Source organism: Opisthorchis viverrini, assembly GCF_000715545.1.
Source record: "Opisthorchis viverrini unplaced genomic scaffold opera_v5_419, whole genome shotgun sequence".
NCBI lineage: Eukaryota > Metazoa > Platyhelminthes > Trematoda > Opisthorchiida > Opisthorchiidae > Opisthorchis > Opisthorchis viverrini.
In genome coordinates this window covers 63185-80500 of record NW_008752077.1, presented here as the reverse complement: position 1 = coordinate 80500, position 17316 = coordinate 63185, and the positions used below count along the sequence as shown (strand labels likewise).

General features: G+C 44.4%; 2 protein-coding genes across 2 annotated transcripts in view; one reads left to right on the top strand and one right to left on the bottom strand.

Moving 5' to 3' along the window:
• Positions 1-566: 566 nt before the first annotated feature.
• Positions 567-17316, top strand: part of T265_10881 (hypothetical protein) — a gene marked incomplete at both ends in the record, with an annotated part of 22855 nt that continues 6105 nt past the window's right edge. The window contains 9 exons of the mRNA XM_009177379.1: positions 567-683; positions 3919-4132; positions 6511-6781; positions 7082-7209; positions 7622-7940; positions 8026-8192; positions 10791-11036; positions 12385-12663; positions 16871-17250. Coding sequence (XP_009175643.1) covers positions 619-683; positions 3919-4132; positions 6511-6781; positions 7082-7209; positions 7622-7940; positions 8026-8192; positions 10791-11036; positions 12385-12663; positions 16871-17250 — 2069 coding nt within the window. The remainder of the gene's footprint in view (positions 684-3918; positions 4133-6510; positions 6782-7081; positions 7210-7621; positions 7941-8025; positions 8193-10790; positions 11037-12384; positions 12664-16870; positions 17251-17316) is intronic.
• Positions 10372-10647, bottom strand: T265_10882 (hypothetical protein; the record flags this gene model as incomplete). Its single annotated transcript, XM_009177380.1, has 1 exon — positions 10372-10647. The coding sequence occupies one exon, from the start codon at positions 10645-10647 to the stop codon at positions 10372-10374; it is 276 nt and encodes a 91-aa protein (XP_009175644.1).

Below are 17316 nucleotides of genomic sequence, written 5' to 3'. Positions count from 1 at the left end.
AGTCCTGAGTGGCTCTGCTCCGAGCTGGGCGACGTGCGAAGCTCTATTGAGTGGTGTTGTGTTGCTGTGCTGTTATCCTATATGTAGGAACGTTTGCGTGTGTGTGGGTGTCAGCACATGACTTGTTGCTACCTTATCGGACGGTAGACAGTCGATGTCAGGTGAGTTACCTTTGTGTGTCGTGATTTGTACGTGTAGGGGAAGAAGGACGAGTCTTGGGATCAAGGGCTTGACTGTGAGCTGTGTAGTCAAGTGAGTCACGATTCTGTGGCGTGATTTGTGAGTGTAAGGGAAAAAGATAGATCTCGTGATCTAGCGAGTGGTGGTGAACTGTACAGTCATGTATGTGGCGAAAGGGTAGCTACATACCCACTCGTTTGTGCAGTGTCATTGTCTTCTCGTATTCCTCCTTGATTTTTTCAATCGTGCTGAGATGACTAACTCATTGGAATAAATGTGGTCGTATACGGGATCCATCCTTTACCCTTCATTGAATGGGCATTATGCTGAACTCTGCTTCAGGAGGTCGACTGAAACGAATAACCGACTCCTTTCCATATTTTCAGGTCTGTCAGTTCCGCTAACGCGGGTTTGGAAGTCATTTGCTACAGCTTCACTATGGCCACTCCTAAAAGACCGTACGCAATGGTGAAGCAGAGTTCCAGTTCTGTGAAGCGAGGCAGGTAAGGACATCCGTTATCTGTTTTCATAAACAAATGAGTGTGTCTGTTTCCCCGTTGGCATCTAGCATATCATACAGTGATTTGCCCTTCAGAGCGTACATCCATATGGCATAACAAAATAGTGCATGCATTCTTCTCTGAAGGGGACAACCAGTAAGTCTGAAGGGCTTTCACCAATCCATCCAGCGCTATTCACCCTTTACTTTCCTGTTTCTTTGCATCGTTTAACCTTTGTCTGGTTCGAAAAAACGAATCAGGTGCTAATATATCCCCTTTCATCTTTACTGTGGCCATCCTCAAGCTCATTCGCAAGCCGAGCTAGTCGATTTATATTAAACTTTCTGTAGGGACTCTGCAACTCAGCGAAAACCCTGAATTTTTCGGGATATATCGTCGTTCCTATCGTCACATTTTGCAATTAAACTTACAAATACGATAACACACTACGGTCGTTGTTTGGTGTGTGACTGGTGTTAACTCACAGTCATTTGGCCACCACAGAAGGTGTCGCTCATCAGAGCCCTTCAGGAGCTACGGTTGTTCCATTTGACACAGAAACCAGCCAGCATGGAGTGAAATAACCTTTTTTAATGTACTTGTTTTTTTTTCGAACATGGTTTGCTATCCACAATTTATGTGTTCAAGAAACCCTCTCTCTATGTGTGCTAGTTTGGTAAAATTCTATAAAACTGAGTTGTTTTTAGCTACCCACGTTGTTCATCGGTCGTCTTCACAGATTCAGTCCGACCTGATGAACATTAGGGTTTTTTGGTATGTTGTTGGTCTTGCCCCACCAGTTTCTGTGACCGAAACGCCCCGTTTTCTTTACAATTTTCATGGATCAATTTTCGGTCAAGCGGACTGTGTATTAACGTGTGAGCTAGCGAAGGTGAAATTTTTTTTTTNTGTGTGCTAGTTTGGTAAAATTCTATAAAACTGAGTTGTTTTTAGCTACCCACGTTGTTCATCGGTCGTCTTCACAGATTCAGTCCGACCTGATGAACATTAGGGTTTTTTGGTATGTTGTTGGTCTTGCCCCACCAGTTTCTGTGACCGAAACGCCCCGTTTTCTTTACAATTTTCATGGATCAATTTTCGGTCAAGCGGACTGTGTATTAACGTGAGCTAGCGAAGGTGAAATTTTTCTTTTTTCAGTGGAGGTGACAAGTGCACAGGACCTCCGGTAGCGGTTCTCAGTGAACATGCGTAAAATGCATTCATTTATGTTTAGTAGTCGGCTGAAGGCTAGGGCTTAGTGTATTCCCCTCCGTCTGAGATGGCATCAACCAAGATCCAGGGAGTTTTTGGACGCTCTGAGGAATGCTACAGTAATAAATCGACCTTGCCCAAAAAAGCATGACCTAGTGCTGAACGGTTGCCGAAGCCAGTTGCCGTGTCATCACCAGTCAGCCAGTTTTGGTATCTTCCTGCTGTACTGTTGCCCGTTTTGGTGATACCACCCACCTGCTTACGCTCGTGGGCTTGCTACTAGGGTTTTCCATTGTGTCTTTTGTTACCCATACGTCGACCGAATCGTGCTTATTTCGTCATTTTGTCGTAGGATTGTACCTTACCACTCCTGCCATCGACGGTAACTCAGTAATGCTAAACTAGAGTGCCAGCAATTGACCGAAGTATCTGCGTTACATTCACTTACATGACCATACTTGTTGGAGCATTTCGCTTAATACTGATTATACAACGACACATGCAAGCGGTGTAGAATGATGAGATGACGTTCTAGTGTGTCTCTCTGACATCATCATTGGAAGTGGCGCCTACACATATTCCTCAATCTATGTTATATGCCTAACGATTAAAGTGGATTTATGTATTATTGATAGTGTTTTTTAATTTGGTGAGAGGCGAGTAGTACGTCGGTATCGGCAACCACCACGAATGACTCACTACAATTGGTTCAGATCCGTGACTGGCGCCGGTGGTGAAAACGTCACGGATAAAGAGGATAGGGAGGAAGATGTGTCATTTACATAATTGAAGCCACACGGGCGTGCCATCTCCTCACTCGTAGTGGTCCAAACATACACTTGATAATTGCAATGGTGTCAAAATTAACAACAACTCAGGTTCAGCTACTCCGCAACAATTCTTGAGATGATGGTCCCTCGGTAATCAGCAGTTGATTTCGTGGAATGGATACAATTACGAAAACTGAACAAATCAATTCAGTTTAGAAATTCTTTATCTTTGTGAAGAGTTTATGCCAATTTCCAAACCAAGCACTGACAAGTTCCATTACCGGACTGGTGTGAAAGTTGTTTTCGGTGAATTAGTCGTCATTGCCTGAAAACGTCCTGGCGGTTAGAACGTACTGGAAAGGCATTTATTTCCTAGTCATATAAAGCTGATAATTTTGTCACTTTGCTCTGTCAAACCCTAGTCTCATTGCCCTCGTTTACCTTCTTAAAAATAAAAAAACGGATGGGGATGCTGTAACTCAATGGTTCAGCTGGAAAGCTACTACCCATGAAGTTTCATGTTCGACGGTTTGGGAAACCTGGCGTTATGTTTAATGCCGTTCTGTATACTTAGTAAAAGCGCTGTGGGACGATACCACAGTTGAACTTTCACCATAAAATTACGAGGAAAACTCGTTCGTCTTCGCTCCTACCGGCAACTCATACTACTTATGAGCAGGTTATCCTTTGATTACTTAGTTGACTGTATAATAATGACGTGAATATGTATCATTAGCACATAGTGAGCATTCTTGTGCACGGGAGTTCTCAATTATTAGGTACGTTCAGTAGTTTGAATAGCTGGTCGACGAGAATTTCGTATCTGTGAAATTTTTTCTGGTTGTGCATGGAGATGCAACAATTCAGTTTTGGTACTAGAGACGGGATACCAAGTAGATTCTGGGGCAGCGGGTTTCCCCAAACCGAATGTGACAGACGTTTATGGAGTAGACTAGACTCATAGCTGAAGTCGATGACGGTGCTGTACTGTTTAAACTCGTAGGTTTCGGTCGTCTTCGGTGTACTGACTAGGCATCCAGGTGCACTAGGGATGGCAGCATAATTTCTGCATTTCTCTGGACTATTACGCTCGTGATCTAGCTTGTCAAGAGCACTGGTATCATCTGAAGCACCTATGACGTATCCCGTTATGGGGCCTTTTTACCTTTGTAGTGAAATCACTGTCCACTATGACGATACTTCACGCTAATACTTCCATCCATCTAGTTTTTCCCTCTCTATTTATATTATTTAAGGGGCGAGGACCACCCGGAACCATCGAAATTTGAGCAAGAACTAATGTTGTTGGATGAGTTGGAGGCAGAGGATGTGGCATTGGTAGATGAGAGTGCAACACTGGCTGTCGTCGATGCGTCTCCCAGTTCTCTTTGGTCAAGGCCTATCCCGCCATCAATGGACCCCGATCGTGATAGTATTATCTTTCAGCAATTCGATGTGTCTCATTACAAGGTAAAAATACGACTCGTTTCTCTGTTAACTTGAGCGTAAGATTTATCCCTAACTATTTAATGAGTAGATTGACGGGATGGTCCTTCACACCTGTTTTTTGACCAGACTATTCTTCAGTTATGTATGCTGACTGTAATTATCAATTCACTTTTTCAGGAAATTGACTCCTACCACTTTCAGGTAGTTCTTGACCATGCAACAGGCGTTTTCAGACACTGTTGTTTTGATTTAGGCATTCTGTTGATATCTCGTTTTGTTTGCCATCTGGTTTGACGTTTGTTTCAACATCACTAACTTACCCTGTCACTGGGCTTTCCCAGCACCCCCAAACGTTTTGTGCACCGATGGTAACGGACGAGTCTTGAGCTTTTGGCGTGCAACCGGAAGATCTCGCTAATGAAGGAAGCAAAATCATTCTCCCGACATTCGTTTCTAGATGTATCCTTTTAGTTCAGTTCATACTTTTTACTATGAACCTGCAAGCGAGGCTGTCTACATAAGGCCATCGCATGGGCCGTACCTGATCTGCAGTCCGTGCTCTGTGCCATAGGTCGTTTGGTTTTTCCGTGAAGTAAGTTTGTTATTGGAGGTAGTATACTTTCTTAGTAGACACAAATGCTGGACACCACAGAAAATAGGTAATTGTCTGATTGGCTCACAACTGGTTACTCTAAGTTGTGGTATGTGGATATTACTAAACCTCTATAGGACGTCGCGTCACATCGAAGAATTGCAAAATAGAAGTGCTCTTTGTCGTCATCATCAGTAGTGGAAACTGATGATCATCTGCCATAGAACCATGCAACTATGAAGAAAGGGGCCTATTAAGGGATGAAAAGGAAGGGCAGGCTGAGGACTAACCGCGAAACCCCGGTTTCTTTATAGAAGATGCCCAAGGGCGTGGTGCCTACACTTTCCAAAACTATTGAGATAAATACATCTAAGTATCATTTTGGAGCAAGACTCCATCAGCGGGTTTGCTCCAGTGTTCTTTGTAAATATCATCCAACGAAAGCCCATTATACAACGGCAGATCAGCCCTAGCTAGACAGCTCGGCTAAGAAGTGACAGCGAACTCTCCACTGGAATCGGTTGCCTGGCATTTCCTGTAGGGTTTCCAGCAGCGTTCAAAGAGAATCGTGTGAACCTCGCCCAGGAAAGTACAAAGATCCAACAGTATCCAACTTGGCAGTGGTTGCTTTCATTTCGCGTCACGTCGCATCCCCAATGAACTTTTCGCCATCAAGAACCTGGGAGAGAATACACAGCGGTCTTTGATAGACAGTGGTCATGCATACATAATACGGAACCCCAACCACCTTCACCTCATATGCCTTATCTTCCGCCGGAGCGAATCCAACTCATTGATTAATACTGACATACGTAAACAATGCATGAAGTTGACGCTGTTATACTACGGAGACAGCGGTGATTCAGTTGCTGCAGACGTTTGAAGTTTTCCAGATCAGCGGGACAAGTTTTGCAGCAACATAGTAGAACTACTTTCATGTATCTACTTTTTGTAGATATGGCCCTTTCACTTCAAGGGTATTCGTTCATGACGCCAAGGGTGATGCAAGTTGGCAAATATGTCAGTTTTTTTCCGTCGACGATCTTTCCACTCGGATCCTTCTTTCCGCTCGGATCCTGTTTCTATCTTCCGCATATTTTGGCGCTTTTTGAATGCCGACATAATAACCTCGTGTGGAGCTTGCTGGGAGTGCTGGCCTTGAATAGAATGCGTATCAATTTTCAAAGTCCGTAGCCCAGCTGATACGTGGTAATATGGTGACTCCCTGAGACTTTAAAAATCGATCTTGGACGTCCAGGAGTGTCTGTTTATTCTGAACGTGGCTCACGAAATTATTCGTGCGGGGCAGTTAGACGGCATACTCTTTCCACATAGTGATGCGTGCTTTAGCATATATTTGCTGCGAAGCCACCTGCTGTTTCGAAGGGATACGACACATTTGCTAACCAGATGCTGGTAGCCCATCCTGAACCCTGAGTTTTGTCCAAGCGACACCACTTTGTAGGACAACTTCACATTTCTCACCCCGTTGTAGAGGTTAACAGTAGCCCGTAGACGTTGTAGCTCTTACTTGTTAGGTTTTTCGACTCTTTGCACGCATTGTCTGCACCTCTGGAATGCAGTCTAACACTCAGCTACCGTTTTCTACTTTCGATTTTCCCTTGTATCCTTTCCCCCTTCATGTTTGTAAACAATATAACGAACACCACCTCTGGGTAGACTCACGTCTCACCATCCTGCATCAGACGTCTCGCTAGATTTCCTTTCCTCACAGCATGCACACTGTCTCAAAAACTCTGAATATAACTGAATCACTGCTATTATTCCTTTTGCTGTATTTGGTTAGGGTGACCGACTGGCGGGAATGCCCGGTGCAGGCGAGAGCCCTGTTCCGATCGTCCGCTTATTTGGTATCACACAAAAGGGAAACAGTGTATGCGCCCATGTTCACGGATTTGTCCCCTATTTTTACGTGCCCGCACCCAAAGATTTCTCCGTTTCACACTTGGGCACTTTTCGGGAAGCATTAAATACTGCTCTACTAAAAGATGCGCGAACAAAGGAGTTCGATGGCCTCAAACATCTGGTCCTGATGGTCGATTGTGAACAAAAACAAAGTGAGTCCAATAACTATTTTCTTCATGTTTTCATGAGATCCGTGCGTAGCTTACTGCGTTATTGCCAACTAACATCAGAGCTCTGTGATTTATAAACCAAGAATTTGATATTGCCCTAATTTTTTTTTCACATTTTCGTTCTTTGGAAGTGACTTGAAACGACAGTGAGCACCTTGATTATCATTGGATTCTTTTAAGAAGGTTTGTTTTTGTAAGACATACTTCAGAATGAGTACGTCTCTTCACACGTTCATCCGGTTACCTAGCCATATTTCTCCACTCATTTCCTCCCCATACTAGATATATACGGCTATCATGGCAAGCGCAAGCTGCCATTTCTCAAAGTGACAGTCGCTCTACCTCGCATCATAAGCGCTGCCAAACGAATACTGGAGAATGGATTTGCTTTCGGAGAATACCCCTTTCAGGTAAGTTTGGGTTTCTTGGGCAGTCAACCAAAGCACTCCCTTTTGCTTACCGTATTTGAGCTTCCGCAATTTTGTCAATATTAGAGCACTCATGAAGCATGTATCTTCACGCTATCTCTGTACATTTTCATCGTGTTTAGTTGGTTTGCAGTTTATTGTGGCAGGGTGAGCTGGACGTGACTGTGACGTGCGGGAATATTGCAGCCTTGTTGATGGGATCGATGTTTGGCTTGAGTTCCCAGTTGGTGACATGTTTGTCCGTTTTGGCTGGGATTTGACCTACGGTTAGGTATCAGCTCGTCATTATACAAAGGTGGTCCTTATGTGATGTCGTCATCGTCATCTGAATAACACGTGCGGTTGTACGTACTTGAAAACTATTCACCCCTCATGTTATTTTTTCGGTTTCCAGTCTTATCCAGCTTTTGAGGCAAATATTGATTTCGAAATCCGTTTTATGGTCGACACCGAGATCACCGGTTGCTGTTGGGTGGAAGCTCCACCCGGAAGCTATCGTCTTCGGGATTCATCAGATGTCAACGATCAGAAGGTGTGGGGAAATAGTTCAGCCCAAAAATCTCACTCCAATGTTGCACCAGCTCAGTCCCGATGTCAGATTGAATTTGACATAGCTTGGGATGCACTTATCGCTCATCAACCTGATGGTGAGTGGAGTTCAATCGCTCCTCTGCGGATCCTCAGCGTGGACATTGAGTGCGCCGGACGGAAAGGTAACCCAGTTTCCGTTATATATCATGGTTTCTGAAAGTTTCAACTGTTCGTTTTCAACTTGTACATCTTTTTCTCTCTCCTTAGGTATATTTCCTGTACCTGATCAAGATCCCGTCATTCAAATCGCTACGATGGTGTGCAACTACGGGGAGAGTACGCCGTTTATTCGAAATGTGTTCACACTAGACACGTGCGCTCCGATTGTGGGTTCGCAGGTTGTGTGCCACAAAACGGAAAAGGAGTTACTCGAGGTGTGTTTTCGTCGTTAAGCACTCTTATGAGACCGTCCTCTGATCGAATTCTTGTCAAATTCTAAACTTTTATGGCTTTGTGGAGATTTCGTCCTGCAAGTGAAGCCAATCTATGCTGAAAAGCCGAGAAGCACTGGCTTCTCGGCTTTTCAGCATAGATTGGCTTCACTTGCAGGACGAAATCTCCACAAAGCCATAAAAGTTTAGAATTTGACAAGAATTCGATCAGAGGACGGTCTCATAAGAGTGCTTAACGACGAAAACACACCTCGAGTAACTCCTTTTCCGTTTTGTGGCACACAACCTGCGAACCCACAATCGGAGCGCACGTGTCTAGTGTGAACACATTTCGAATAAACGGCGTACTCTCCCCGTAGTTGCACACCATCGTAGCGATTTGAATGACGGGATCTTGATCAGGTACAGGAAATATACCTAAGGAGAGAGAAAAAGATGTACAAGTTGAAAACGAACAGTTGAAACTTTCAGAAACCATGATATATAACGGAAACTGGGTTACCTTTCCGTCCGGCGCACTCAATGTCCACGCTGAGGATCCGCAGAGGAGCGATTGAACTCCACTCACCATCAGGTTGATGAGCGATAAGTGCATCCCAAGCTATGTCAAATTCAATCTGACATCGGGACTGAGCTGGTGCAACATTGGAGTGAGATTTTTGGGCTGAACTATTTCCCCACACCTTCTGATCGTTGACATCTGATGAATCCCGAAGACGATAGCTTCCGGGTGGAGCTTCCACCCAACAGCAACCGGTGATCTCGGTGTCGACCATAAAACGGATTTCGAAATCAATATTTGCCTCAAAAGCTGGATAAGACTGGAAACCGAAAAAATAACATGAGGGGTGAATAGTTTTCAAGTACGTACAACCGCACGTGTTATTCAGATGACGATGACGACATCACATAAGGACCACCTTTGTATAATGACGAGCTGATACCTAACCGTAGGTCAAATCCCAGCCAAAACGGACAAACATGTCACCAACTGGGAACTCAAGCCAAACATCGATCCCATCAACAAGGCTGCAATATTCCCGCACGTCACAGTCACGTCCAGCTCACCCTGCCACAATAAACTGCAAACCAACTAAACACGATGAAAATGTACAGAGATAGCGTGAAGATACATGCTTCATGAGTGCTCTAATATTGACAAAATTGCGGAAGCTCAAATACGGTAAGCAAAAGGGAGTGCTTTGGTTGACTGCCCAAGAAACCCAAACTTACCTGAAAGGGGTATTCTCCGAAAGCAAATCCATTCTCCAGTATTCGTTTGGCAGCGCTTATTTATGGCTGTTCGCCATGTCGCACTGCGAGCGTTTGCCCGTTATCTAGTGGTAGCGACTTCAATGTGCGGAGTCCTTGATTGGAAGGTGCGTATTTCAGCGATTGTCACCATCTAAGCGTGGCCAGAATCGCAACTTTTGTCCCTAATGAGTACTGCGGCTTAATGACTCGATTTTTTAACGATTAGATCATTCTGTTTATGATGTAGAGCACAGTGTATAGATTTGACGCGTCGGGAAGTAATATCACCTGGAGGCCATTCCTCGATATGAATTTCTCCGTTTACGCTCGACATAATAGTTGATGCAAGCTAAACAAAGATAGTTTTCTTCCTGGATAACTATTGACACTTCATAGAGCTCTTCAGCGTAGTATCGCGGTGTTCATACGGGATCACGTATCTTTATTACAACGCTCGGCGGTTCCGGGTAGTCTACTGCCACAGCTGTTCGTTTACTTCAGTACATAACAAGAAATCTGCCGAGCTTGAGGGTGACAAGGTCTATGTGTTGTGCAGGTTTATGGGCAATAAGCATTTTTCACATCACCTTGCTATTCCTGTCTGGGGACACGTAATCCAAATGACCCACCAGAGACTGCTTCGGTATCCGAAATAAGGAGACTGTGAGTAGGTTGTGGTGAATGTTTAATTATGTCATCAACCGGAGGTCTTTGCAGACAATGAAGGCGGTACTATCAGTCTGTCGGCACGCATTCAGCGTACAAAGGACCTGGGGATAATTTTCCTGACGGGATCACTATAGTCGTTGGCTGTTGGTATCATAATCAGTGAAAGCGTATTTTGGATTCAAACATTCCAATCTAAATATACGGTTTTTTTATTAAAAAAAAATGACTGAAGGGGTCCTCAATCCAAACTGCTCTCCGGTCGACGAGACCTAGTAACGGGGCAAGACATATCGCTCTTCTCGCGTCGAAGTATTGAGGGTTTTTCAGATGCTCTGATTAAATCGTCAACGTTCCAACTCCGGACACCTGCATTTGAATGCTTGTCCAAAAATCCATTGACGTTGCAAAATTTCACTGCACCTGCACCTGCGACTCGAGTTTCCTTTTGCCGACCATCTTGTTTGAGCTGTTGAGATATAAATGCACGGGATTTAGCAGTCCCTGGTGTAGACATTGCGAATGCTTGGAACACTGGCACGTTTAGTCAGTCTCCTGTTTACTAATGATTCAGGCTCTGCAGAAGTGCTTGGATGATGTGCTATGGAACTTCACCTCTTTCGTTGTGAGTTGACAAACTTTGTCCTTTTGCCTTATCAGCATTGGGCCATGTTCGTGCGACAAGTTGATCCAGATATCATCACTGGTTATAACACGCAGAATTTTGACTTACCATACTTGATCAATCGAGCAAATCATCTGAAAGTGGACAGCTTCGCTTTCCTCGGCCGTGTTCGCGGCGCCAGATCCACCGTGCGCGACGTGATGACACAGTCGAAACAAATGGGGAGACGAGAGAACAAATTCACCAATATCGAGGGGCGCGTTCAGCTGGATTTGCTTCAGGTATGGAATTCTCAGTCTTTATATATCGTACTAATCTTGCCTTTTTCTCCTACTGCATATTATCCCTTTAATGTCACTAGGTTCAAAAACCACACACACACACACACACTACAATCTGCTCTTGTTCATCATGCCAGGTACAACTGAATACTTCGATTGTCGTTGTCGACAATTGTTGACTCGTGGGTCCTCTATCTATTAACTTTGCCGATGTGATGTCCTAACAGCTTACTAAGGTCGTTTATGTAGATAACACAATGGTCATTGAGACTTATTTGAACACCTTGCAGGATCCTGTTATCAACCGAAAGTAGTCCATACATTTGCCTGACTGTTTACTGTATTTCGGTTGCTTGCCTGAGGCCCTTCCGTCTTTGTTAGTGCAGTCGGTGAACCCGCTTTCTGTTCAGTTGTCCCTGATATTGGTGGGCTTGCGAACTCACAGCCTGAGCTTACCCAGCGGCGGTTTGTGCAATTTGTATATTATATACAGGTCTGCTTATTCGCTCATCACGGACGACAATTGCTCTCCATCGTGGCTTTACCATAGGTGCTGCCAATTCCTGGGCCTTCTAGCAATAACTCGGCCATCGTACTCGCGGTAGATGTACGCCAAAAAGGAGTACAGCTGAGCGATTTGATTTCTTATGCTTTCCCTACTGTCTTGGTTTCCAATTTCACCTTGGGAACCATAAAAATGTCATGTGAATGCCATCCCATTCTTCCAAACGGACTTAACTTCCGTTTTCAACATCGGTTTGAATCTGCTTACGTACGGCTACCTAATTGGGTGTAACCTTTGGTTGCCGATTTTATCAGGTTGTGGTGCAGCTGTTCAAAGCACTCACCCATCATCATCATCATTGTCAGCTGTAATAACCGCGTACTCGTCGTACAATGGTTGTAGCTGCCGCAATTTCATTCGCCGATGATTTAAGGGGGGTAGGTAGCTGTGCATTGCAGGTGAGAGCTGATAAATTGGTGCATAAATCCAGCACTGTCAGTGGGCTGTCAGGTGGGATGGGGAGGTTGGAAAAGGAGCTATGCATTGAAGGCAATAGCTTGGATGCACGGGCGCCATTGAGGGCGCGACTGAGCCATGTCTGATAATGTCTAACCATTGATTTGGCCCGTCTCGGGGTCCCCATCCAGGAAGACGGCAGTGACCAGCGCAGCAGGATAGTCTGATACTTTCTGAATTCAGTTTGGTAAAAGTTTGTGCACTCTTGCATTTTTTTATTACCCACTTTTTTAGACGGAATTTTACGGCCATGACCCTTCTGCTCTCTTTTCTCCATACCATTATTCCTAAGCGTCCCTTCATTCGCATTTGCATTTTCTCCTGCAGATTTTGTTCCGCGACTATAAACTTCGCAGTTACACGTTGAACGCAGTCAGTTACCATTTTCTGGAGGAACAAAAAGAGGATGTAGAGCACAATGTAATTTCAGACCTTCAAAACGGGGATGCCCATACACGCCGTCGGCTGGCTGTCTACTGCCTAAAAGATGCCTACCTGCCATTGCGACTGTTGGACAAATTGATGTGCGTGGTGAATAACATTGAAATGGCACGTGTGACTGGGGTTCCGTTGACCTATTTGATCACCCGAGGACAACAGGTCAAGGTAAGTACTGCGAACGATGACGTCCTTTTGTAGATACATCCCATACATGGACTATTAGAAAACTACCCCCTCACACTGTTCCAACTACTTCACCGCATCTTAATCGATATGACCTGGCATGTCTCATTGGATGCTTGTAGTAGGAACTCCCGTAGGTCTGGTGAGTCGGAGTTATTGAGACGTTTTCGGGTACGTTCATTCTATAACGTGGGTATCGGAGGTGGATCACGTACGTTCTTTCTCCCAGTTATATTCACTCCTGGAACTTGGTGAAAGTGCTTTTTTTCGTGGGGTTGACCGAGTCTCTAGCCTTTTGTGACAAACGGATGTCTTTTGAGTCCTATCTCTTCCTTTGAGCTCGTTTGGATCATAATTTTCTCACAGTGGGAAATAAACATGAGTGGCTATACGCTCTTCCGCAGCTTAACTTGGTGTAGTGGGGTGACTCACCTGAATATAAGCTAGATCGCTCATTTGCAATACTCCTCAATTGATTGCGCTGTACAAAGGCTGCCTCGTAGATCAGTTAGAGTGATATTCAAGATATTGAAGTAATTTTCTTGACACAACATTACTGCTAAGGTTGAGAAGATTTTTCGACAGTCCACGCATTGCATATCTTGTGCAATGGGAATATTACTCAATGCGGACTCCATTCGCATCTTAATCTACTCGTCGCTTGATCCGGTGGACTGCCGATGTTTATTAGGGAAAGGTTTGCCTGTACAAAAGCAGTCTGCTGAACGGTCGTTCAACTCGAACTGAGACTATTTGGAGTCAGCATCGATTAGGATGTAAATGGTCGGTTGCAGCTGGTTTTTTTAGCATGTATGTGAACCAACCGGTCCACTAAGGGCTGCCTGATCTGTTTTTTTAAACTGATCATTGTTTTCATTTTACCCGTCCCTGGTGGAGTATACAACAAGTAGGATTAGACGTAACTGTTTCCCTCTACTTATGCTATTGTCCCACGGTTTTTACTCGTATCCGTGTTTCTGATGCCTCACTAATTGTCTTAATGTCTTATCCTGTCGCGAGGAGACTTGATAGTATTGTGGTGAAATTATTTGTATAGTTCAGAAATCCGTTGAGCTATATCGATGAGTGCTCCTTCCACGTCTACAAAGCGTTTCTCACCAGTTTGTTCAATTGATAGAAACCTGGCAAACAATCTCCTGGCCCTCCAGGTTTGGATTAGAACAAGTGTGGCAATTTGTTTCTTGAAATTTTGCCTACTCCGGTAGTCTAATTCGGACCACGGCTGCCTTGCCCTCAGACTTCTGAGCCAAAGACTGTGGCTGAGAATCCTAATCGTCCTCCTGTTTAGGTACTCTGACAGTATTCCATCCCACGTACAATCGTGGTACGGCAGTGGAGCTTCGGTGTCAACACCAGTGTTGCTGTCTCCGATGTTTTGTTTGTTCAATGATAGAAACCTGGCAAACAATCTCCTGGCCCTCCAGGTTTGGATTAGAACAAGTGTGGCAATTTGTTTCTTGAAATTTTGCCTACTCCGGTAGTCTAATTCGGACCACGGCTGCCTTGCCCTCAGACTTCTGAGCCAAAGACTGTGGCTGAGAATCCTAATCGTCCTCCTGTTTAGGTACTCTGACAGTATTCCATCCCACGTACAATCGTGGTACGGCAGTGGAGCTTCGGTGTCAACACCAGTGTTGCTGTCTCCGATGTTTTCATGTCCATTAGGGGTTGTTTCATGAGAGCTTAGCACTCCCATCGCATGATTTTGTAATGTAACTTAAATCCACTCCCTGTTCTAAGTAATCTATCCTTCTATCCTCCGTAGGGCGACTAAGGCACTGAGTAAAATAGAATTGCTTCAATCGCTCAGTGATCACCTGCTGTCCATTCTGTTCGTTTCCTGTACCAGTCAACATACAAGTTGAGAGTCAAGTACTAGTACTGATGTATTGCTGTTGGTGATGGTTTTGATGATGAGGGGAAAAATCGAAAGTCCACCAAGGAATGTAGAAATCTAAGTCGCACAGTGATCGCGGGTCTTGAAATAGATGTCCTTGTTGCGGAGTTTGTGAGGCGGGGCCTTGGTCATCATCAGGCCTTCGGTAACAGAGTGTGAGTGTGTGTGTCTGGATAAAATAGGAGTGAATTTGTGGGCAATGGTCTTTTTGCAGCTTATTCACCAACAGAGGGTATGTTTGATCATCGGTGCTGTTCCAACTTGTGGAGCACAGGACGACCAGGTCAGCATCTGGCGGTAATCTTGACGTCGCTTATTTTTTATCCACAAAGATGTTATTTTTTCTTCCAACCATCCTACAATACCATAACCTATCTATCCAACCTGGAAAAGCTGGTGTATCAAAAATAAAACGCCGCCCGTCAGGTGTTGCGGTGACTGACAGCGGTCGGCATTAGTCATTATTCAGTTAGTTGAAGTATTGTATTATCTTCCTCTCGTATTCTACGTCTTAAAGGTGCTTGTCGACCAAATATACCAAGTGCACCTTAACACATCACGATTATTTCGGGAATACACCAAACGTTGTTCGGAAGGCTGTTATCGCCATTCCGATGATAGGCGATTCATCAAAATCACAGTGTTTGGTCCTGATCCACTGAGCTTCAATCTCGTGGAGACAGGGAGGACAAGTTCTTCTAACATGCACCCGTTGGATCTATGTAACTCTTTCAATGAGAACTGAGTTCTTGTCTGCTTTTGTTCTGTTGCTGACAGTTTCGAATCGTAAGTCGACTATCTCGCCCTGTCAATTTATTATTCCTCTAAGCACCATACTATATCTTCAGTATTTAAAATTGTTGCCTCCTTATTCTCACACTGCTATCTATTCTACCTCCATAGATCTCACCTTTTCGCATCTCTGCTTCGGTCATCTTAACAATCTCTGTTGCCAACCTAATGGACAGTATGTTCAATTCTAGCATACGACTGTTGCCGATTCTGATAACCACAACCGGGATTGCTTGATGGCAGGTTTTCCGTTTAACATCAGCTTCCAGGCTTTCTGCTTCTCCTCACATTGATTGGGTTTTATTCTATATTGCTGTCAATTTTCAGCATCGTTTCCGAAGATCCAACTGCAGGTGCTTCTACATCTTTCCAATCGAGACCCTCATAGACAGATAGTTTTACTTCCAGGCGCAGAATAAACGAAAAATAGGCTCGTGAACTGAGGAAGAAAAGCCGCATGGTTTATTATGTTTGGGTCTTGTTATCTTCGGAATGGCTATAACGGTAATCGCCCCGTTGGGCGAGCACGTCGGGAAATTTAAAAACAGTTAGATTCGGGAGGGGAGTTGTTTCTCTGGAAAAGCAATCGACGGCTGCGTTCAAGAACCCACAAAGATACACAGGGGGAACGGTGTTTATTTAAAATACGTCCGAAAGTTCTTTTCCTTCGTTTTTCGTCACTGTTTCTCTTGGAAAGTTTTCTGAACCTGGAACATGTGTGACTGTCTGTATTATAGCCTTCCGAACTATCTAAGCCTCATGTATTGAAGCAGTAAGTAGTATGACGGGTTTGTCAAATACTCTCTGATTTCTTCGTTTTTTGTTGTACTCGTCTGAGAGTTCCATCGAATTTGGACAGTCGGTTAAGAATTGTTCGATGGATACTAACCAATTGTCACGTGTCCTTTAGACGCTACTTTCGGAGTTGATGTTCATTTCGGCAGAGTCTAGTCGGGTCACCGAAACCTTCCTAATTAGTGATCGATGTTTCAGTACTACTCAGCCGCACTAGGCTAATGCAGCCTGACAGGTGTGAGTGTACAGCCATGTTATGTTTTTTGTCTGGCTGGCTTCCTTATTCCCTTGCGGGATTAATAGCAGCCCGATTAGTTTTCGTACTCTTGTTGTTATGATTCCTCCACTTAAAGATGAAGTGATGTAGTTTTCGTCCCAAGGTGGTGAACGAATATCAACGGCTTGGGTCGTCCATTACTAACTACGACAGTTATCCCAGGGTTTGCGTTCCATTTATCACCGCCCTGTTATTGTCTCACTACTCACCCGCAACGCCCAAGTATTTAGGGAGCGTCACGTTCTCAGTATCTGCTCAACTGTACTTGTCCACCAGTACTCATGTTGACGCTTTATTCTCGCTTATCCTTGCATGTAATTAATGATTTCTCTTATCCAAGCTGCTCAGTTCTTCCGGTCAGACACTGTAGGCGTCCTTTTAATCACCTCACTTTGTTGCCTCAAAAGGTCATTTCACAGCTTCTACGCAAAGCTCGGGAGCATGACTTTGTTTTACCGACGTACCAGTCACAACAGGGTGACGAATACGTTGGGGCCACTGTATTGGAGCCCATCAAAGGATTTTACAACGAACCAATTGCCACGCTCGACTTCGCTAGTCTGTATCCCAGTATCATGATGGCCTACAATCTGTGCTATACTACCCTTATGCAAGTGAGTAGTACACCCGGCGGAGCAGCAGCTGGATTGAATGCTTTTGTCGAACGATACAACCTTTCTCCGGACGACTACATCTGCACACCAACGGGGGCATATTTTGTCAAGTCTTCTGTCCATCGTGGCCTGCTGCCTGAGATATTAGAACAGTTGCTCAGCGCTCGTAAAAAGTAAGATTTTTTCCTTAAGAATAATATGCCACACAACTTAAAGATATATATATATATATATATATA